At 37.8% G+C, this 22,207-nt stretch overlaps 2 protein-coding genes across 4 annotated transcripts in view; one reads left to right on the top strand and one right to left on the bottom strand.

The window, feature by feature from the left end:
• Positions 1-1,474: 1,474 nt before the first annotated feature.
• immp1l (inner mitochondrial membrane peptidase subunit 1) lies at positions 1,475-16,104 on the bottom strand. 3 transcript variants are annotated; one of them, XM_020714829.2, is made up of 7 exons: positions 16,006-16,049; positions 10,925-10,992; positions 9,476-9,586; positions 9,287-9,375; positions 8,628-8,754; positions 2,133-2,243; positions 1,475-1,633 (listed from the first exon to the last, which is right to left on the bottom strand). In XM_020714829.2, the coding sequence occupies exons 3-7, from the start codon at positions 9,578-9,580 to the stop codon at positions 1,553-1,555; spliced, it is 513 nt and encodes a 170-aa protein (XP_020570488.1). In that variant the 5' UTR covers positions 9,581-9,586; positions 10,925-10,992; positions 16,006-16,049; the 3' UTR covers positions 1,475-1,552. The 3 variants fall into 3 exon arrangements, with proteins under 3 accessions (XP_020570488.1, XP_004067284.1, XP_020570482.1); XM_004067236.4 differs by lacking the exon at positions 10,925-10,992 and having other exon boundaries at positions 16,006-16,104; XM_020714823.2 differs by lacking the exon at positions 10,925-10,992 and having other exon boundaries at positions 16,002-16,025.
• A 29-nt stretch (positions 16,105-16,133) lies between these two features.
• The window catches only part of elp4 (elongator acetyltransferase complex subunit 4), a 53,579-nt gene continuing 47,505 nt past the window's right edge, over positions 16,134-22,207 (top strand). The window contains exons 1-2 of the mRNA XM_023953526.1: positions 16,134-16,343; positions 17,516-17,551. Coding sequence (XP_023809294.1) covers positions 16,166-16,343; positions 17,516-17,551 — 214 coding nt within the window. The 5' untranslated portion in view covers positions 16,134-16,165. The remainder of the gene's footprint in view (positions 16,344-17,515; positions 17,552-22,207) is intronic.

The following is a 22,207-nucleotide window of genomic DNA, read 5'->3' as shown; positions in this document are numbered from 1 at the left end:
CCTATAACTTAAACTAAGTGAGCAGTTTTTCTTGGTGCCAAATCCCCCTGAGTGGATCAGAATAAAAGATGCCAAATACCAGATGTGCTTATTTTCAGTGGAGTTTCAGTTTTACAACACAATGGCCATCTCTTTTTCTACAGGGCAGCGTCTTCAGATGGACTTGCTAAGATTACTTGTGTCATCATTTCAGCTGAACAGCGGCACCATGTTTGACATGCAACAGATGAATGTTAAAACCTTGAGAACAAAGATGCGCTTAAAGCAATTCCCTGCATAAAGATTTTTCAGAAACATGCAGACACGCAATATCTTGAATGTCCCTTCCAGCGGGCACGTTCACACTCAGGCAGATAATTCAGTGTCACTGAGAGCCTTGTCTGTGACCCCAACGGTCCCCTCCAGACAGAGGAAGCAGCTGGACAGGGACCCACGGCCGCCCAGAACTCGCTTCCCCTGAGGAGCTAAAAGGAGTAGAGACCCTCTCTGCCTTAAAGGATGACCAGCTGAGCTCAGTTTGTGAATGTGGCGCTATGCCTCCATGCTCAGGAAGGTCTGAGACTTACGAAGAGCAGTCTTTTTTTGTGTGAAATTAGCAGGATGGAAAAAAAAAATCAAAAGAGCCTATTTTTTCCAACTGATCACATTTCTGCTTTCAAGTTGCTTTGCTTTAAGATCACTGTAGAAGAGAGAACAGGATGTTTATGTTATTGTGTAATAACACATTTTATCCTTGGTTTTAAGGGGAATTTCTAATAAGAATTCACAACTAAGGTGATTACATCCAGTCATTTCTTTTACTTAAACAATTGTCTAAAAAAAACAATTACAACAAAAAAAATGTTTTTGGCATACGGAAAAAACTGTGAATATAAACACACAGTCAAGTAATGCACAGAGAGGCAAGTCGTGTTTTACTAAGTGCTCATTAATATTGTATGGATAAATGGAAAACTTTTTTTTCCAATTGCATTTGCAGCCTAATGAATTATTCAACAATTAAAGAGCTTTTGTTTAACCATAATAAAAGAAAATGGTAAACATGGCTTTAATAACATCCTTTCAAGGGGAATAGAGCTGTAATCACTGTGGTCCTCCTGTATAGACATATTACTTCTGCAAATGTGCTTTATGTCTCCTTAATAAACAATTCAAACTGTAGCCGGATATAATTATTCTAGCAGGAGCTTATAAATATATCTGACTAAGGCTTTAATTGTTATTGTTTATTAGAGAATTAATACCAATGAGTGCATAAACTCAAAGATGTCATGCTTGGTGCTGCCAGCTCTGCCAAAAGCAGTTCTACAAGAACCACTGACACGCGACTCTTCTAATAGTGCTGCTATAAAGAATGAACTGTAAATCCTAAAAACGCTGGGAGGCCTGATAATAAAGGACTAGTGCAATTAGTAAAGGGAATGAAGCTGGCATTACGGCTTAAAATTTAAAATAAAAAAAAGTTCAGAGGACAGAAAGTGTAATAAATATTTTATTTAAAATAGTGTGCAACCAAAGACTGTGCTGTGCACACAACAACAAAGTGGATGAGTCAATCAGAGTTATTCTGATTCTTTATGATTCGTTTGGTTGGGCTTTCACTCAGGGTGCCAAAGCTGTGCGGTGGCCAGAGCTGTGGAGGACAAAGAAAAAGTAACAAGGGGTTAAAGAAAAATAATAAGGCTTGCATAATAACTAAATCAAGGGCTTCAATCTTGGACACACTCCCTAATGTGGTTTTTAATGATGCATTTGACCTCATTGAAAATCCTGTTATTTCGTCAGCTGTCGTGGCAGGGCCTCCAGTGGAGTGCCGCTGTCCAATCAGATAGACAGAAGGTTGCCTGACCCGTTTCCAGGGTCATGGTTGCTATGACATCCAGGGACATGACAACATAGCAGAATGGAAAGCTAGACAATATGTTGTCCAGGCTTTGGTTAATCAGACACAATCGTTTAAAACTTCTAACTGACTTCAATACACGAGATTACGAACAAGAACATTTTAAGAAGGACAAAAAATATCTAGGATGGTGCGAGCACCATGCTAGCATACGAAAGGCAAATGCGTGAGTGAGCTAATTCAAATTTGTAAAAAAAAAAAAAAGAAGCCAAAACACCTCGCCTATTACCTTCAAGCAAACACGCCCTCTAATGAGTGCGTACGGAATAGGGCCATAGTTTCTTGAGTCACTGGAATTCGTAAGGTTATCCCCCTCTAGCCATACGTGGCCTTTTGGAACCTGAAAACAACACACAGAAACAGGACAAAATGATCAAGAATCTCAAACACAGAGCATGAAAAATTCTTTACTGTTATAAAACTGAAAAAAAAATGGCAGAGAATGCATGGAACTCATGAAAGTTAGTTTCTCCATTATGCAGAGAGATTCTTGCCTAACCCCACCCCCTTATCCCAAAGATTTGCCTCAGCCGTCCCTCCCTCCTCAGCTTATCCTAACGTCGACCTGCCTATCCGTCTTTAACCCCGGACCGTTTTAGGAGAGGGGTCATGGGTAACGGACAGGGTCGAGGATAGGGATTTAGGAGAACTTCAAACATGGTCATTAGACTGTTGGCTGAGACCTGCACCCCTCTTACCCAGAAGAGGGCAAAGCCAGAGAGAGGGGCCTCAGATCGCAGAGCAAAGGGAGAAAGAGGGCGGGGGGAGAGGGAGAGAGCTAAGCCGCGGCTAGCAGCAGCGTCCAAGGGTCTCCACCGCGGTCCGACCTGCCAGTGGGGCATTCATCCAAGCGGGCTCTAATTCACTGTGACACCAATTATGATTAATCTCATCACTTTAGGAGAGTAGGCTTGTCAAGGCCCTAATTAAGTGCATTGTCCCCCCTATATGTGCAGACAGGATCAACAACACATTATATTGTCATAATGGGCATCACAATCCACGAGTCTATTTTTGTGTTGCCTAACTTTTTAATGACAAAAGTCCTGAAAGAAAATATTAGCCACAGTAAAGTGATGTCACATTCTTGCCTGTGTTTTTGTTCCTTGTTCTGATTTCTCAGCTGTGTAATAAGTCTGTGGCCCGACAGTGAAGTGCTGCATTTCATATTTGATAATTGAGACAGATTATGTGACATAATCACAACCGGTGACATGTTGACCTGACATGAGGTAAACAACTCACTGAATAACAACGATACAAATGAATATCATTAAAGGAGTCATCTGAGAACCATATGTCAGCATGCTGGATTCTCACCATTACACCTCATTAACATGGTAACATATGCTGGCTCCCAAGCACAGGAAAAAGAAACATCACCATTTGTCATCTGCCAAACCAAGATCCCCCCTTTCCCCTTTAAAAGCATCTTGGTAGACTGTCTAGAAAATCTCAGGCAGATGACCACAGTTTTGCGAAAAGGCATAAAAAGCTAAACAGACTTAGAAAAGCGGCAAGACTTAAAAGCCCTAATGAGGTTTGTTTATATAGTTGTGTTTTTAGAAAACAGATTAAACGGTCTATTAATTTTTTAGGAAAATATACAGATAAAAACTTGGTTTTAATTTAAGTGGATACAAGTTTATTTAACAGTTCATAATTAAAGACAAAGCTAAATTGATCAACTCACGAAAAATACCAAAAAGCTATGACAAGATTTTATGCAGAGTTATGAATAGAGACAAATATTTGTAATAATTTCAAGAAAGTTGTACTTCTATGTCTTAAAGACAGAGTGGAACTGTTCCGGTCAAGGTTTATGCAATAAATATATTCACTGGACCTTGAAGTGGTTTGATTCAAACTTGGGTCCTCCAACAGAGAATTTACTCTGGGGGGGGGGTCCCCAAGTGTTCCAGTTACCACAAGGACTGCAGTTACCTTCACTCTACATATGTTTTCATCTCAGCCCTTAGTAATGCTCGATCTTCTCATGACCCTTCTACCTTGTACTATCATTTAGAGTCGCTACATCTACCACTACAACCTTCTTCTCATTCTTGTCCAGCTCTACTATGTCGACTCTGTTATCCTTTACCATTTCTCCTGTCTGTATCTACCTTTGGAAAGGTTTCCTAACCTGACCTTTGGACTTCCATTCCATCTTTTCTGTACACTATGCCAGCCACTTGTTTATGGTGTTCCATTTATTTGCCGCCCACTTGCATCTTACACCCATCTGTTATGCACTGGATTGTCTCAGGGACGTCTTTGCAAAACCAGCACCTGAAGTCCTTCCTGCTTGGTGGGGTAGATCCTGGCATATTTATTTCTACTTACTCCTCTACTATCATAATATGTGCCTCTGTGCTGTCTCTGGTCATTCTATTCAGCGTGTGCTGCCTTGATTTTTGTCTAGAGTCTGTTTTCATGTATTTATGGTGTTTATCTTATATCCAAGCAGAATAAATGTTGCTGTTATGCATATACCGTCGTAGTCAGCAATAAAGATGCTTAAACCTGAAAATGAAAAAGAAACTATGTATGTAAAACTGTTGAGTGGTATCTTCATACCAGATCTAAATGGTAAACATTCAATTTACAGCCTGAGTGATGGGGCAACAAAAAGCAAAGGAGAGCAAATTTCTTCTCATAAAATAAACTTGACAGATGCAGCCATGTCATAAAATCTGAAAGGCTAAATTACAGCAAAGGTTGTCATTTTCAAAATACCCACTCAAAAAAAACGGTGTCTATTGAGGCGGGGCCTTTTTCTTATCTTAGCCGATGATTTTTGAGGTCAAAATAATGTTTCAGCAACGTCTAAATAAGAGCAAACAATATTTTAAAAAGTAAGAAAGGGATAAAAAATATGTAGGAAAAAAAAGAGAGAGCTGGGTAGAGTGAAATAAAATTTCCTATGTAAAAATCATCTGTCTAAACAAACACAAGATAAAAGCTTTGGTGCAAAAATGAGTAAATAAGATCCTAACATGGAAAATTAAAAAACACAATAAAAAGTTCAACCTAATTAAAAATAAGTAACAAAAAAATATGAAAAAGGAGCCTTTTTTACAATTTTGCTTCTCAAAGTGAAGCCTAAAACAACTGTATATAATAATTTGATAACCAGGGATTGGACTATATATTAAGAGAGGCTGCCTTGTAAACAACAAGAGGTGGGAACATTTTTGGCCATTTTTTAATTAATAAAAACATAAATAAAAAATAAATTAAAGGAAATTTTTACTTTCACTTCAGGCTAGATTGATTTCATTAAATTAATTTCACACTGAAAATGTTTTTCTTTTAATGCTCACATATAAAATATAGAAAATAAAGATGCTCTCTTTTATCTAAGACAACAAAAAGCTATGGAAAAAAGTGAAGTGCTAGATTGTTACAGAATTGTAACGTGCAAGTTTACCAAAATAAAAGTCAGTGGATTGCACACCTAACTGCTTAAAACCCAACTGAACACTGAATTAAAGCTTAAGGATTAAGGATTTCAATTGATGAGGTGTCTGCTAAATATTATACACACAAATCAAATGTTCACTCTGACTTAATTCTAAGATGATAGAACACTTAAAAAAATAAAGAAAATAAAAAAAAGAATAAACAGGAAGCCTGAGTTGACAGAAGGGAGAGGAATGAGAGCAGTCCAGCAGAATCAACATTTGGTGTTTGATAGAGACAAACACTCCTCCATGTGTCTTTAAATATCCACAAAGGCACAAAATATCACTAAAGTTAATTTAATGTGGACTCCCATTGATCAGCTCTGGCAGGAACTCAGTTGTGATGGATGGCGAAGAAGAATGTAGCCATCCACCAGTTGCAGGCTGAGTCGATGCCAGGTATTGTGTACCTGTCAAAGACGTGTTGAGAAGATCTGAAACTGGAGCTCCTCACTGTTGTTTAGCAGCCACACCATTATACTGCTCATTATGTTAACATGACTGGGGAGGGGAATTAGCTTTCCTGTCATACTTTACACCATTATGGAGTTATTCTACAATAAAACCCAAGCCAATCTGAGCAGTAACCAACAGAAGGTCTGGGTTTCTTTTTTTCATTTCACATCTTCTCTCATCCTCTGGTATAATATTAGGGATCAAGTGTCATTGTTTTGACACAAAACCTCTGGCAAAAAAATGATTTCCTAAAGGTGAAAGAGCAATTTGCCTGTCGTTGGATCTCTTGGGTTTGGAGAGGGTGTGTTCATCTGTCAGAACTAAAAAGGATGTGGTGACAGGGTCTAACGTTGCCATCGAAAATTCATCTTCACAGATTCACCAAGAATGCTTTACACCACCATAATAATAAGACACAAACACACATACTCTGTACTAGTAAACTCCCAGAGGGGGTTCAAGCATCTAAGTGAACAACGAGTGTTTTCTCAGTTCCATAGATTCTGGATATTGCTAAGTGCTGGGGATCATTGTCTTTGGAAGAAAAGCAAAACTAAAAAAAAATTTAAAAAAATAAATGATGTATCAAGCTGTATGAAATTGTAATGATCCAGGTATCAGTAGGGAAAAAAATGAAAACAGCACCTTTACACAAAAAAGGCATCTAGGCACTAGGCTGAAAATTTATCTTCAGCATAGTTTCAGTTTGTCCAATAGCTCTATCGCAAAAGACACCGCAAAAAATGTTACCTTAAACACATGCTAAAGCAATCACATTGCAGCTTGAAGTATTTAACACTTTACAGATTTGACCAATCAAATGGAGCTTCTTTAAGTTAGATGGCGGTCTACAATGTAGACATGGGTCATTAGGAGTGTGATTTAGGTAATCATACATATTTGTTTAAATAAAAAGGTTGGCGTGAAATGGAAATGATGTATTTTCTATTTCTTCATGTATTGAAAGTCATACCGTCATCCCAATACTGATCACAAATATCGCACATCGCAAGTTTTCCTTATAATGTGCACCCTCAATCTGTTAAGTAACGTTTAAAGATTTCTTTTCTAATCAACTATGTGAATAAAAAACTTTGTTTTTCATCTGTTAATGCTCCAAACTAAATTAAAACTTGAACACTAAATTAAATACAGTAAACTGGAAGCTGTGATACCAAATAATTTAAGGAATTCTGTCTTTCTTTTTTAACTGTTCTTCACTCTACTCCACTGGATGGGTTTAAAAAATGATTGACACCTGCCTTACAAGTTGAATATGTTTAACTGATGAAAGAGAATACTGTGGCTTAATCTGTTAATCTTTTAAAAATTGAAATTATATTAGATTTTGGCATTGCTGGGTAAAATAAACCACAGAAACAGACTAGATAACAGCTTCTGAGCAATATGGCATTGATTAAAATGATCAACTAACTGAACCTAATTTCTTGAATCTGGCTACCTGTCCTACCTGTTAATGTGAAAAAACGTCTTTGGGAAAGACACTGAACCTCCTGGTGGTTATAGATTGCCACCAGTTTTCGGCAGCGGAACCGCCAGTGTGTGAATGTGTGTGTGTATGGGTGAATTTAGCTGTAACTGTAAAGTTATTGGGCCTGAAGGCAGTAAAGTGCTTTATATATACCATTTAGTGTCAGATTGTACTTTTAAGATTTTAGTCTTTTGGACCCAAATAAGTGTATGTCTCAGTAGTTTTAAAAATTTTAAAACCACAAAACAAGTCAAGAGGCAGTACTTCAATGACAAACAAACAATAAATAAATGAACTCCTTTACACCTTTGTCAAGTTTTTGTGTTTTAAATATTTTCTTTTGTCATACACAAATTGTGGACATTTTTTATTAAAAATTCCAGTTAGGAAGAAATCGCCTTGTGGTAGATGCTTCAGGAATGTTAACACTTAAGATTAGGCAAAATGTAAAAGAACGTAAGGTAACTCGACGTGCACAATCTTAGCTTCAACATACACTTAAATACAAGATATTGCTTACTTTTTTTTTAACTATATTTGAAAATCAGGACTCTCACACATTTCACTCCTCTGTTCTCTGAGATGAAGACAAAAAGCTACAAAACTAATCATTTACATTTTTATTTGATGATGAATCTTGCAGGCTTGGCCTTATGTGGCGTTTTGCTGAACTCATTCAATTGCATGCTCATAGGCTATAGAATACAAAATAAATTCAAAATCGTGCAACATATCCACAACCTTTGGTTTGTGGACTTTCAAACACGCACACACACATGCAGACACCCCTCCTCCCAGCCATCAGTCTGTCCATTCGGCTGGCACTAACTCTAACAGGCTTCAGAGAGATTGCAGGCCTGAGCCGTGGGTGTTGGGAAGAGTAGTAATAGAAAAGCAATGACAGTGGTTTTGGCAGCAGAACCCCTGTTCACTCTTTGGTTTTATCACTGTTCTGAGGAAATATAGGTGTTGTCAAAAGCTGATATTTTGACCAGTGACACAAAATGGATTTGCGTGCTCTAAAATGTAAACAACTGTGAAAGTCTATAGACTGTTATATGTGTGGAACTAAAAATAAATGAGTAAAATAAGATTTCTTTTTTTTTTGCTTTATGCAAACTCTGGTTGTCATTTATGGATGAAGTACACAAGTGTTTTGGACCAAAACATCTTACATTTACTTTAGATTTCATATTTTGATGTTGAAGAAAACTAACTCAAGTGTGAGTGTTTGATGGAAAAACTGAAGCCTCACCTGGTAAAACTAAAAATAACAGGATATTCGAAAATAGATATATGTTAGAGTACTCACATACGTGTGGGTCTTGAACAGATCTGATGGAGCACCCGTGCAGACCTTGTCACCTTCCAATCCAACTACCCTTTTACATATATTCATATGAGGGTCAAATGGACTTTTTGCAATTACGATGTCACCCCTAAAAAAAAAAAAAAAAAACACAATAATTTCCTAAGTAAATGTGTGCCGATAGTTCATATTAGTAGAAAACAGAGCTTTTAGAAAAGGTATATGTACCGGTAATCACAATTCTCGGTTTCAAACCGAACCGTATGTTAAACCATTCACTAAATTGTGAGGAAATTGAATCGTTGCATCCTTACTGCACTGTTTATGTTAACAGTGTTAAACAATTCTGATAAAATTTAAGGAGAATTCATTATTTATTGTGTTATTAAATTACTCCAGGCTTAGCATGAGCCAACTGAAGAGTTTGTCTTCATCGTTACAAGCTTATCAACAAAATAAAACAAGCGTTTTTTCTGAATTTGTTGCTTTTGTTTGTTATACACAAATGCATATATCGAACTGAAACAAAACCGTTACTCAAAAAAATTGAGGTTTCAACCGAATTACGGTGAAAATGAAATGTTGCATCCCCATTCATCACACAAAAGAACAGAATAGCTGCGGAGTGTATCATTGTTTGGAACTATGAGACAAAAACTTACTTTTCTATTTTACAAAGATGACGACTCATGCGCTCATTGAAGACAATGTCATGGTTTACAATCGTGGGCTCCATGGACGGACCAGAACACTAAATCAAAATTGAAAACAAAACACTATCATTAGCCTGGGAAAAATAAGAAACATAAAAACACAGCAGGAAAAGAGATTGTAAATGAAATATTACTGACCACAACAAACTCTCCAATGTATTCAAAGGCACAGTGTGCAATGCATCCATACTGGATTGTGTAACCGACAAAGCCCAAAGTCTTTCCCAACACCTGACGGAACATCTCCACCTACGGAAGAGAAGAACAAAACAGGATATGGAAAAATGTTGATACTGCAAACTAGGCCTGACCATTTACCGCAAACTTTGTAAACTTTTGCAATGAAATGGGAATAATGTTTTAGATTGTTTTGCTATTTGTTTATATACCGCAAATGATATCGTTATCGCAATATTGATCACTGATATAGCATATCGCGAGTTTTCCTCATACCGTGCAGCCCTACTGTAAACCCTTGTTCCCTCCTAAGCAGCCTTTTGTCCTTTGACTCTTAAAGCAGAGTCTGTTCAAGGTTCAATTTCTGAAGGTGTGGACATGGTTGTCACAGCTTGCCGACAGCTAGGATGCCACATTCTTTGGTGTTTCATTCTCGAGGGCTGAATGGCCGATTCACACCAGAAAACTGCTCCGAACTTTGCTCCTGTTTAGGATGAACCTATCAACACCTTGCGCTCAGGTGATGGATAAACAAAGAAGCTGTGACACTTCAAGCCAAACTCCTCTGTACTGTCTGCAGCCAGTCCCTGCCACTGAGCTGCCGCCACGACCGCCACAATCACTACAGCTGTTATCAACTTCTGTCAGCACCATAGAAACACAAAGACACCTTGGCAGCCTTACGACTGCCCTGCAAACATTGTCACTTGAACACACACAAAGAGCATCCACGTGTCTTCTGAGCAAACATCTCAGATCCACTCTACTTATTGACTTTTACTTAAACTGAGAGATGGACCGAGGGGAAAAAAAAGCCAGTTTACATTCTGTTGTGCTCTCACACACCTGAAAATGCACAAACAGAAACTGTATCACAATAGATCAAGCATAGCTTAGATGTTAGTGTGCACTTCAAGCATCTTTTAGGTCAAGCTGCTATTTTGTCAGTCCGCCACAGGGTACAAAAAAAATCTTTTTCTTTATCTCTGTTGTTCCTTTTGTCTTGTTCTCACTCCATGTCTCTTCTCCCTCCCAGGGTATTATTAACCAAAGCAAGCAGAGTGGAAACCAAAGCTCCAAATCCTCAGAGCTCTGGGAATGACTTCCCCAAGATGGACAAGGATTAGACCCCCAATTTCTCCCTTGTCCCACCACCTCCACTCATATTCTCCCCGGGTTCCCAACAGACCGGGTGTCAGGTGGCTCTCTGAGCCCTGCCAAAGGTGTTACACCTAATCCCGTTACCCCCTCTGCTGTTCTCCCTAACACACACATATTGCCCTCTCATTCATTCCAGCTAGACTTTGCTTATTAAACCTTCTATCTGTTCTTTCATCTTTAGCACAATTTCTCTCTTTTATCCATTCGTCATCCTTTCTGATCAAGAAAAGACCAACTCCATCCTCTCACCTCCCTGTTCTCTGCTTCTTCAGGCTGCTCCTCGGTTACCCCTGGCAACCATCTGCCTTTCTCAAGAGCTGGAAATGAAAAAGCTTGAGGAGTTACAGAGAATTCTATACTTCTGAGAAAAGGGCCCAAATGAAAAGTCCATCCAGGCATGTTCTGATTTAGAGTAACCTAAAGAATTAAGTTCTCCATTAGTTCATAAAAACTATAGTGCTCAAATTTGTCTGTTTTAAAAAAAGGTTTTATTTAGCTAAAAGCAAACTGTACAAGTTTCTTGCAACCGTTTGATCCAGCACCACTGAGGTACTGTAGCACTCGATCTCACATGTCTGTTCTTCTCCTTGACTGAAAATCTGGAATGTTAGTTAGCATTGATTAGTAAAGCACAGTAGACTGCCTCCCATACAGCTGCTCTCATATCTCTGCTTCACCCACCCGACCCTCCACCTCCCCATTCCAGAAAGCATTCATCATAGGTGGGGATTAGGGGACTTTGCATAACAAAATCACACGGCCAGTGACTGATATCAAGAGAGTCCATATGCAGCCACCTCGTTCTCTGAGGTGACCACGACGTTGAAAGTGTGTGTGTGTGTGTGTGTGCACAGACAAAAGCATCACCTATATTTTTCAGTGGGCATAACATGTAAAATGGTGACTCCTTTGGGATTTAGCACAGGGTGGACATCCAGAGACCTTTGATTGGATCTGTATTATGTCCAAATCACCCAAGCAAAGAGTCAGGAAAGCCACAATATCTCTGTGGCGCTCAAACCCAATGTGATTGTGGGGGATAAGCAGTGTTAATTGAATGATGTATTACAGATGTAAATTAACACAAAATCTCTCCATTAATCCAGGATTACACACCAAACATGTTCATGGGAATACAAAAAAATCTCTGCAGAACCATCTATGGCTGCTGGCTTCCATGTACCACTACACAGCGCTACAGTGGGGAGATCAGGGGGATCCCCTATGAATAGCTGCAGAAGGGAACATGTCATTGTGTGTTTAACTCTGTGATCCTCTTAGGCTGGGTGCTCTGTTCATTCATGACAAACCAACTCAAAGCACATGAATAAGAGAAAAGTGCCAAGTATTTTGACTTTATTTTTTAGAATAGATGGGATATTCATTTTCCTATTCAAGTTGATTAAAACAAAAGCATGCTTAGAGTAAACAAGGTTTATATTAAATAAAATAATTAGGCTTATTTGCCATATAAGGGAGATAAAAATTAAACAACTTCCTGTTTCACGTTTCTAGAGCAAATAGAGTAAATACATTAGATTATTTAAAGATTTCTTTTAAATTATCAGCAACTAAAATAAAAATAAAAAGCACCAGTAAAGAAAAACAAAGCCAATGACAGATTGTCCAAAGCTGACACTTTTTTAAATGCACATTAATAAAGCCATAAGGAAAAGGTGGGTGAGGAATTATCGCCGCCAGTCTCAAGAGATTTGACCCTGCCATGGCTGAGTAGTGTTAATTGATATACATGACCAGTCTATTAGAACCACAAAGAGAATTTCAATCCAGACAGCACACAAGGGTCTTGCAGTGGACTTCTTACACAACTAAATTAGGAAAACATGGGCTGAGAGAGAACCTGGCAACAGGGGGGCTAAGAGGCTTACGAGCCCCTTGTCAGATATTCTTCTTCTCCCCGAGGATCCCAGATGGAAGGGAGCCTGTAGCAGTCAGACCAGAGTGGGGTCTGATCCCACCTCTGATGTCTTCCTGGGCAGCAGAAGGCAAAAAGGGGGGTCAGGGCATTATTCCTGTTGCGTGCAGCTTGATTTAATCTTAATGTGAGCTATAAAAAGGAGGAGCTTGGGCAACCAGGGGGGTCTGTTTCAGCTATCAGTGCAATCAGAGCTAATCCTGTTGATTTAAACACAGACACCTGGCTAGATGAGGAGTGACAGATGTAAAGTCCCACTGAAGGAGTAGTGTCTCGGTCTGCCATGTATCAGAAGCTAAATTGAAAAGACGGATCTCCATATTGCTCTTTTCATTGATGCCAGCACCAACAAAGGCGTGAAACAGCTGACCAGGGTTACCATTTGAGGAGCTTTAGGGTTTAGACCAACAATCACTGCAGAAGCAAATAATAATCAAGTGATATGAATACAACTGCTAAGAACTGAAAGGAAGTGAAGGCTGACACAGTCCCCAGCCAATTACATTCAATGGAAAAATCAGTCAGTAAGCCTTATTGTATTGACCCGGTGTGATTGTGTGGCCCTAGCTGAGAGTTAACAGATCCTATCAGTCGTTGTATCAGATTTACAAAGAGGTTTGGGTTATCCACTGACACAAATGGATATATTTCAACACCAGCCAATGACAGACATCTACTTTTTTTTTAAAGAATGAGATTTCCCTTTATTCTACGAGAACATGTGCTCTGTATTTATAGAGTTAAGCTAAACATGACTCATTGACTACGGAAGAACCGTCTGGTTAAAATATAAGCTCTTGAACAAATAGAAATGAGCAAAACCCCTGACAAAATTAGTTGCACACAAATTCTGCTGAGACTGTGCCCAAGCTATTGCTTTCTTCTGAATGGTAACAAAACAAATCCAAGTGTTGATGATAATCTTGTATCCTCTAGAAGCAGAAAAGTCGGGCCGCTCCACACTGATGGTGGAGTTAGACTAAAGAAAACTAAAACAATCTCCCCCAGGAAAAGCCTGACATGTTATGACTACTGCTATTATAAACTTCGATCAGATACAAAAAATGACAGAACGGCAACAAAAAAAAAAAAAGAGACCTTAGTGTGAGCAGACACTAAAAAAGGTAAATATATTTATTTATGTTTTTCTCAACTACAAATGGCTGGACTGAAACAGACTACTACAGTCCAAAAATTTATAATAAATCCAAGGTGGAGTCTTCGATTAAACAGTTTCTATGGGATGAGAAAAAAGAATTGTACTGGTAGGTGATGCAGCACAGAAGCAAGCTTTGCTTCTTTCAAGATGCAGGTCAGTCAACTCATCTTATTTGCTCGTATAAGCTTTCCACAATGCCCAGTGTTGTCAGTCATGATATATTCGCTTGGTCCCCTGTCAACACATGTAAGTCTCAACAATGCTGTCAAACAGCAGGACTATCTCTGCTAAGAGCATTTGTAAAGTGAGCAGTTGGGCGATTGGCTCCTCGGGTGTATCTCAGCATCCTAGATCTTCTGCTGCCCCTGGCCTTTCTCAGCCACATAAAGCTTCTTACAGCTGTCTTAAGGATATCACTGATCTTTCTTCAGTCAACCGGCATTAATAGTTGACATTATAATGTGCAAATTAAACAGGGGTGTCCCGTACCAGCAAATGCCAAGCCGTACAAAACATTAGGAGATCTCAGAGGGTACGGAAGTGATATTGTTATCCAGAAATAAAGATCACATGTTTCTATCAAGGTTGATAATTGCTTTGTTATTTTTAGCACCGACTAAGGAGCTGATGGCTCTGATGCAATCTATAACAAGCAGAGACACCTGAACTGAAGCCACATTTTGAAGGAGGTTTCTGAGATGCAACTGATAAGATCTGCAAAACAACAGAACAGCACCAAATAGAAATGCATAAAATAGAACTGTCCAGGGTGACCTACTCTTGCCTGATTTAATTGGGAACAGATTATGTCTGTTGCCTAGAATGTGCATGGTAGACCAATCCATATTGCTGCCGGGCTGAACAAAGAAATGTAACATCTTCAGCAGGCTCCATTAAAAAAGACGCACAAAAAATGAATAAAATTTTGAAAATCTGAAGAAGGATGCTTACAGCGGCAAAAATCTGAAAGAGAACAGCAATGCTAACAAATAGAACAAAAAGAAAAAACAACATAACTGAAAAATTAGTACTTTTGAGTTTGAAACAGGAAATATCAGAAGGTTGTCTGTTAATCATGTACAGTAGGTGACGAGCAAAAAACAATTTCTCAGCTAGATTCAAAATTAAACAAAAGACGTGTACATCACACATATGTAAAATGTATCACCCTCCTACCCCCCCCCCCTCTCTCTAACATCCTTCTCACTTCTTCCCTCCTTTCCTTTTCCGTCCGGTCCAACACCAAAGATTTTCAAACATGATTGAAATTAATAAAGTTTGGCCTCAATTACAAAAGGGGTTTATTCAGACATACCTCTGGTTTGTCTGAAGATTAATAACCCCTGTTGTTAAAGTAAAATATGTCCAACACAAGAGGCCTTCAGTTCTCATCTGTCTGCCCAGCTGTTGGACAGGACAAGTTAAAAAAAAAAACATATAATAAGTATATAATATAGTAATATACCTTACTCCGCATCAAAACTCAATAAATGTACATAGATCATGTCATGCAGTCCCTATAGTTAAAAAAGTAAAAGCAAAAAATACATATAATAGTTAATAAATTTGTTACATTTTTTTATTGTTTTCATCTTACGACCAAAAAAATCAGTTACTCATTTGAGGAATGTATGAAACTGATACATAGGTATAGGTCCCTTGTTTAAACTGCTTTACTGTTCAGCTCCTCTTACAGTGGTTTTTAATTTTATTTTAAAAGTGAGCGGATTAAATAGTTGTTGTTTTGTTTATATCTGAAAATTAAGCAAAATTGATCCAGTATGTTATGTAACACATTCACAAATCAATAAGTAAAATAGAGGTTTATTGGCTGAGCAAAACTCCTTAAAATCAACCAAAAACAACCAATTCAGGGAACAAAATATTCACTGTTATCATCTCTCGCTCTTACAATTGGCATGTCGTTATATTGAACAAAAACTAGAGAAACATCTTTTTTTATTACGTGTCACTCAACCAGCAGATGAAGTTATATCAGGATTTTTTCTGAAACTAGAGCTATTTAAAAACAGAGAGAGGGGTGTAACTAAATTAAGAATCTTTTTTTGTTTTACGAATTGAATAGCAACAAAGCAAACAGGGAAATGTCAACGAACGCCAAGGAGAAACCAGACACTTTTGGAGCTCTGAAATACTTTGTTATATCAAAGAAATGCCAAAACATATGCGCAATTCCTGTTATATTAACAAAACATGAAGACTTTGGTTACCTACCGACGCCGGATTCAAAGCTTTTACCATGCACAAACTGTGACAGTTTCCTAACGCGACCTCGGAATATTCCGAGCCCTCATTGGTCGAGACCGTTCAAGCTCCTTCTTGATTGGTGGAAATTTGCAACAACATGACCTGACGTCACTCCGTCACTTCCAACATGGCAGCCCCCGTGAAGAGTATGGATAAACCCCCAGCTGAATTTTCGCCGTTAAATTTCACCAGTTTTCAGAAGAAATCAAGGACCAAGTCACTCTCCATACCTGGAACTAGACCATCGGTTCAAAACGGGCAACTATTAGTTTCGTCTGGCGTGACGTCGCTCGATTATCTCCTCGGTTAGTGTCTTCTTCAGAAAAACACAGAGCTCAGCTACGGTTGTTTTGCTTAATTTATGCAGGTGGATAAGAAAGCAACAGCAGCAACACGTGTATATTACGGAAACGTCCCGTTGAATGATAACGGAGCTTATAGATAGTTTTAAGCATTTCTTACTCTGATTATAAACATCATTTGTAAAGTTACTGTTGTGTTATTTTCATGTCTAGCAGATAAAGATTCTGATTTCTTACACGCCAGTAGAGCCTGTGTTGACATAAACACGTGTAACATGTTGTATTCAGTTTATTGGACTAATTGGATTAATTTATGAAACCAGACAAGAGACATGTATGGTACAGGATCAGGCGCTTGATTTTGTTCCTAAATTCATGTCTTTAACTTAATGCTGTATTTATTAGAAAAATAAACACTATATTAAAATCACCTGTCGTTGAAAACGGATGAAAAAATATTGCATGACAAAGAAGTGTGACAATTATCATAAAGGTAAACAAATGACCGCTTTACCCAGTCAATTTGCTCACAAGGTTATCAAAATTATTTATAAAGGGATTTTTGCAAAGTAATATCATTTTGATTTCTGCATTGTTTAAAAAACTATAAGGAATTGATTGGATCCCAGTACAAATTTAGTTAAATTCTTGCTTCAGATTATGTTTTTTTAAAACTTCGATTTTGACCCTTGTGCTATCCTATGACCCCACCCCCTCCCTACCATGACAAAGGTGGATAAAGGTTAAGAGGATTTAATGTAATCCATGGAAATCATTGAAGATCACAAATCATTGAAGAAAAAAGTTCAGCGCACTGTCTTGTGGGGTCTAGATGACCCAACTCCCAATGTCAAAGTGCCTATAGCACAAGGGTTAATATTTAGAATTATTCAGTATTTTAAAAGAAAAATAAATTGACAGGATCAAATCACAGTTTTTCTAAAATTCTATAGCCAAGTAATATTTTTAAATGATCCAATATTTCAAAATAAAAATTAAATGAAAGCTTTTGTGAAATTCTTGCTTCAGGTATGTTTATTAAAGCTCCATCAACACATCTTTATCATGGTTATTACAGTTATTACCCCTTTTTTCAATGTAATGCAACCGGTATCAGCTCATACCTACTTTTGACGTTGTTTATAATAAAGTGCTGATTTTTCTTCTCTTAACAGGTGGTGGTTTAGCTGTTGGAACAGTGCTTCTCATTGGTGAGAATATCACTTTGCTTTTTTATTTATAAATCACAACTTAAATTCAAACCTATTTATATGGTTTTTAAAAATAAATCCCATTATTTTCAACTTGTGTATAATGTCATGTCTTCGTTCTATATTCTCACTTTATAAAGGAAGATCAAAAATGTGTGCCAGCTCAAAAGCGTTTTTCTAATCTCATAGAAATTGTCTGCATTATGAGAACAACATGATTGCCCTAACATACATGCCTTAAATTCCTTTAAACAAATGTAGTAAATAACCTGGAGAAATCCCAACTTTTAGCTCTGCTGTGCATTTTAGATACAGTTTGTTTTTAGTTTTTTCCCAAATCCATCTAGTGAAACTTAGTTGCTATTGAAATAAGATTTTTCTTTTAGCACTTGAATCAATGAACTAGATAACTTTCCATGATTGTTCAGGAAATATGACATTGTCTGCAAAGTTGACAGCAATTTACGCTTAAAAAAACAGCACAGATCTGGAGAAAACCCTATGTCTTAAATATGGATGGGCATCAATGGCACACTTAATTGAACTTCATTGATTTGTTACATTTCTGTTTTAAGTCAATTCAATTTAGTCAAGAAAATTAATGCACAGTACTAGTGATTAAGACAGAACAAGGGTGGAACTTATATTACAAACGGTAAATCTGTTCTTTTACTTGAACAATATTTAAGAAATTTCTTTCAAATGGAATCGGTTCATAAATTGATCAAAATATATTGCTCTCTCTATCTGAAGAATAATTTGAATTGATTACAATGAAGGGAATTAGTATTTGATCCATTGTTAATTTTGTAGGTTTGCCCGCCTAAGAAAAAACTGACAGACTGTCATCTTAATAGTATGTTCATTTGAATAGTGAGAGATAGTTGATATCTTGAAATCATATCAAGAAATCAACTTAAAAGAAATGTATTTGTTTTTCATTGAGCAAAACAAGTATTTAATCCCTTAGTAGCCATTAAAGCTTCTTGATTGCACAGTCCTAATTAACCTGTCACCTGAATTGAAGACAGTTGTTTGAACTAATCACCTGTAGAAAAGACACCTGTCCACAGAATCAGTCAATCAGTCAGACTCCAAACTCTCCAATATAAGAAAGACTGAAAAGCTTTCGGTGGATTTGAGGGAAAAGATTGTAGACCTGCACAAGACCGGAATGGACTACAAGACCATCAGCAAAACGCTGGGGGTTAAGGTGACAGCTGTTGGTGCAATTGTGCCAAATTACAATAATTACAAACATGACCATCAATCCTCCTTTAGGTCTGGTGCTCCAAACAAGATCTCACGCGATGGGGTTTCCATGATTACGATAACAGTGAGATATAGGTCTAAAATAACAGGAGTTAGTTGATGATCTCAAAGCAGCTGGAACCCCAGTCACATAGAAAACCATTGGTAATACTTTACGCTGCAGTGCTTTAACATATTGCAGTGCTTGCAAAGTCTCTCTGCTTAAGATGACTCGTGATCAGGCTCGCCTGAAGTTTGCCAATGAACACCTTCATGATTTAGAGTGATTGGGAGAAAATGCTCTTTGGCATCAACTCAACCCGTTTTGTTTGGAGGAAGAGAAATGCTGCCTATGACCCCAAGAACACCATCCCCATTGTCAAGCTTGGAGGTGGAAACATTATGCTTTGGGGGTGTTTTTCTGTACATGTACCGTCAAATCCTAAGTGAGAACCTCCTTCCCTCCACCAGGAAGCTTAAAATGGTCCACAGAATCATTTGTGGATGGATCTTCCAACAGGATAATGAACCAAAACATAAAACCAAGGCAACCACAGAATGGCTGAAGAAGCATATCAAGGTCATAGAGTGGGCCCAGTCTCTAGACTGCAATTCTATGGAAAACCCATGGAGATAGCTGGACCTTTGTGACCAAGCAACAGCCACCAAACTTAATGATTTAGACTAGTCATTTGCAAAGAACAGTGGATCAAAATTCCTTCTGATGTGTAAATAAATCTGGCCATCAACTGCAAGAAACGTCTGACCTCTGGGGCTGCTAAAGAGGAGTTTGGGTGCAAAGGGCTAAGTCTTTCCAGCATGAGGGTTAAAATACCCATTTCCCTCAACGAAATGCAAATCAATTTATATACGATATTTGAAGTATTTTTTCTTGATTTTCTTTGTGATTTTCTATCGCTTTTATTTGAAAGACTGATGACAGACTGTCAATTTCTTTTTTTTAGGTGGCAAAAAGAAATGTAGCCTCCACTGTGTTTTATAAACTCAGCCCCATTGTTATATAAGATTTGATATTTAACATTGTGTTATGTATACCCACTAACATTAAAATATGAACTTTGAACCCATCTTATATTAATAAATGTCACTATCATAGAACTTTATTACGTTAAAAGTAGCTAATTCATTACAAGGTACAAATTAGTATAGCTTGTTGGTTTTGTCTTTTCTAAGGTCTGGAGCATAAAATAGTGTAAATAAGGATGTAAAGTTAAAGTCAATTACTTGATCTGAATCAGATCCATGTTAGTTATCAAGGTAGAAAGTTTTACAAACAAATAAGAATTAACGAGGCCCAGCACATAGTTGCAAAAGACATTTATGATACTAATCATTTTTACATTCTTAAAGTTGTAACTAAGTTGTTTGTTAGACATATTTAATCTTATTTATTCTTCTAGAAATGAGCTTATCTTCTAGTTTTGATGTCAAAAGAGTTAAAGGTCAAATTTCTTAAATTACAAATTCAAACTGTTTAAAAATCTAGAAAAATTTATAAAAAAAAAAAAAATGTTTGAATAAAACTTCCGTTTTGACAAACTTTAAAGGCTTTTCATTTTGAAAAACCTTTTTACAACCATGTTTAGCAGATCCTGCATAGTTAGTATGGTGGCTCTATAGCAGCCTGGCTAATGGACTGATGACCTGTAGGTCTCAAGCTAGAATCCCAGGTGTTCACACTTTTAGCAAGATCCTTAATTAATGTGTTCGTCTGCAGATGTGTTGCTGAAGTTTTCAGAATACCATAAAAAGCAAGTGGGTTTTCTGTTGACATAAATGTGTTCTACCGTATGATTATTATTATTATCATTCATCGCAGGCAAGGCTATATGCACTGGTGGACAGTAAGGTTAAGGTAGTCATGTTTCGCCTTGAAGCTGTAATTTGCCAAGGCCTATACCAACTGATGATATTGCTTTGCCCTTTAATTCATCCCCCCCAATCGATGCAGGAGTCAGTGATTACACACTAATGCGTTCTTCCCTTCCATTTTGTGAATCAATGTACGGTTGGTTTCATCTGGTAATGAGAGACACAGTAAAGGTGAACCGCGTCTGTGCGCACTCTCATGTGTTTGTCTGGAAAAAGAGGGATGCATGCACACAGTGGGCTCTGTGTGTGACTGTTTTGTTGTCCGGATGGCTTGAATGAAGGGGGAGCTTGGCGTGTGCATTTGTTTGTTTGTTTCAGGCGGTCAGCCTCTACAGTCTGCCCCCTTAGCTGTGATGGCCTGTTTGTGAGACGCAGACATAAAATTATCAGACTGGTAGTTGTCTGCCTTTGAAGTGTCTTGAGCTGTCCGTCCTGATTTGTCACCCGATGGTGGTGGTGGTGGTGATGGTGGGGTGGGGGTTAGTCCAGTATGGCTGCTGTCTCAAGATCTCTCATCTGTTTTGTACTTGCAAGTAAAGGAACAAAGCTACCAAACTTTTAATACATCCAAACCTCAAAGTTAGACCACTTTTGCTTAAATGTAACATCAGTCATTAACTATAAATATTGTTAACTGTTTACATGGTAAACCAATGAACACACACATTCACACACAGATGACTGCTCAACTGACATACATTGCCAGCCTATAGCCACCAGGAGTAATGTGGGACTCAGTGTCGTGCCCAAGGACACTTTGGCACAAGGCAGAAATTGAACCTGCAATCCTCCAATTAAGATATTTGCCATATTTAGTGTCATTGCAAGAATAATTTCCATTAATGATATTCCAGAGGCACAACAAATAATAATATTGTTAAAGTTGCAAAAAAAAGTGTCAAATAATAAATAAGAAAATGATTCTTTTTTCAACTTGAGGTTTTTATTAGCCTCAAAGAAGGTCAACTGTTCAAATAGACCACATTTTAAATAAAACTGCAGCTTTAAAACTGTGAAAGCAACTTCTCCCTGAAATAATTTCACAATTTGGCTGACAGTAAAAAATAATAAAAGAATAGAAGTAAAACGTATTGTGAAACCATCATAGTAGAAAAAAGAGCTGCCCTCTAAATTTACTGTGTTTTTTATGTTGCAAACACACATAGAAATGAGTACGTCCTACTTCATACACCAAAGACATACAAGGAGAAAACATTTTGACCTAAATATGTTTCCTCCTCCCCCCCTTTAGCAGTAACAGATATGACTCTTTCAGTCCTTTTCTCTGTTTGAAGGCAAATGAAACTCAGGCATCCCCCATTTTTGAAACCTTAGTCAGAATGAAAAAAAAAATCATACCATGACTGTCCAAAGTGACTGATGTACCTCAAAGATATGACCGTCCCCCACCCCCTGTTGCTGCTATACTTCACCACCTCCGCTCCCTCCTCTTACCCCCTGCCTCAACAGCCTAATGACTCCTGGAGGTTCCATTTGTAAGGCTCCCATAGA

The sequence above is a fragment of the Oryzias latipes genome, chromosome 3, assembly GCF_002234675.1.
Source record: "Oryzias latipes chromosome 3, ASM223467v1".
Taxonomy (NCBI): domain Eukaryota; kingdom Metazoa; phylum Chordata; class Actinopteri; order Beloniformes; family Adrianichthyidae; genus Oryzias; species Oryzias latipes.
The sequence above is the reverse complement of the archived record's forward strand: the minus strand, read 5'-3'. Positions and strand labels throughout refer to the sequence as shown.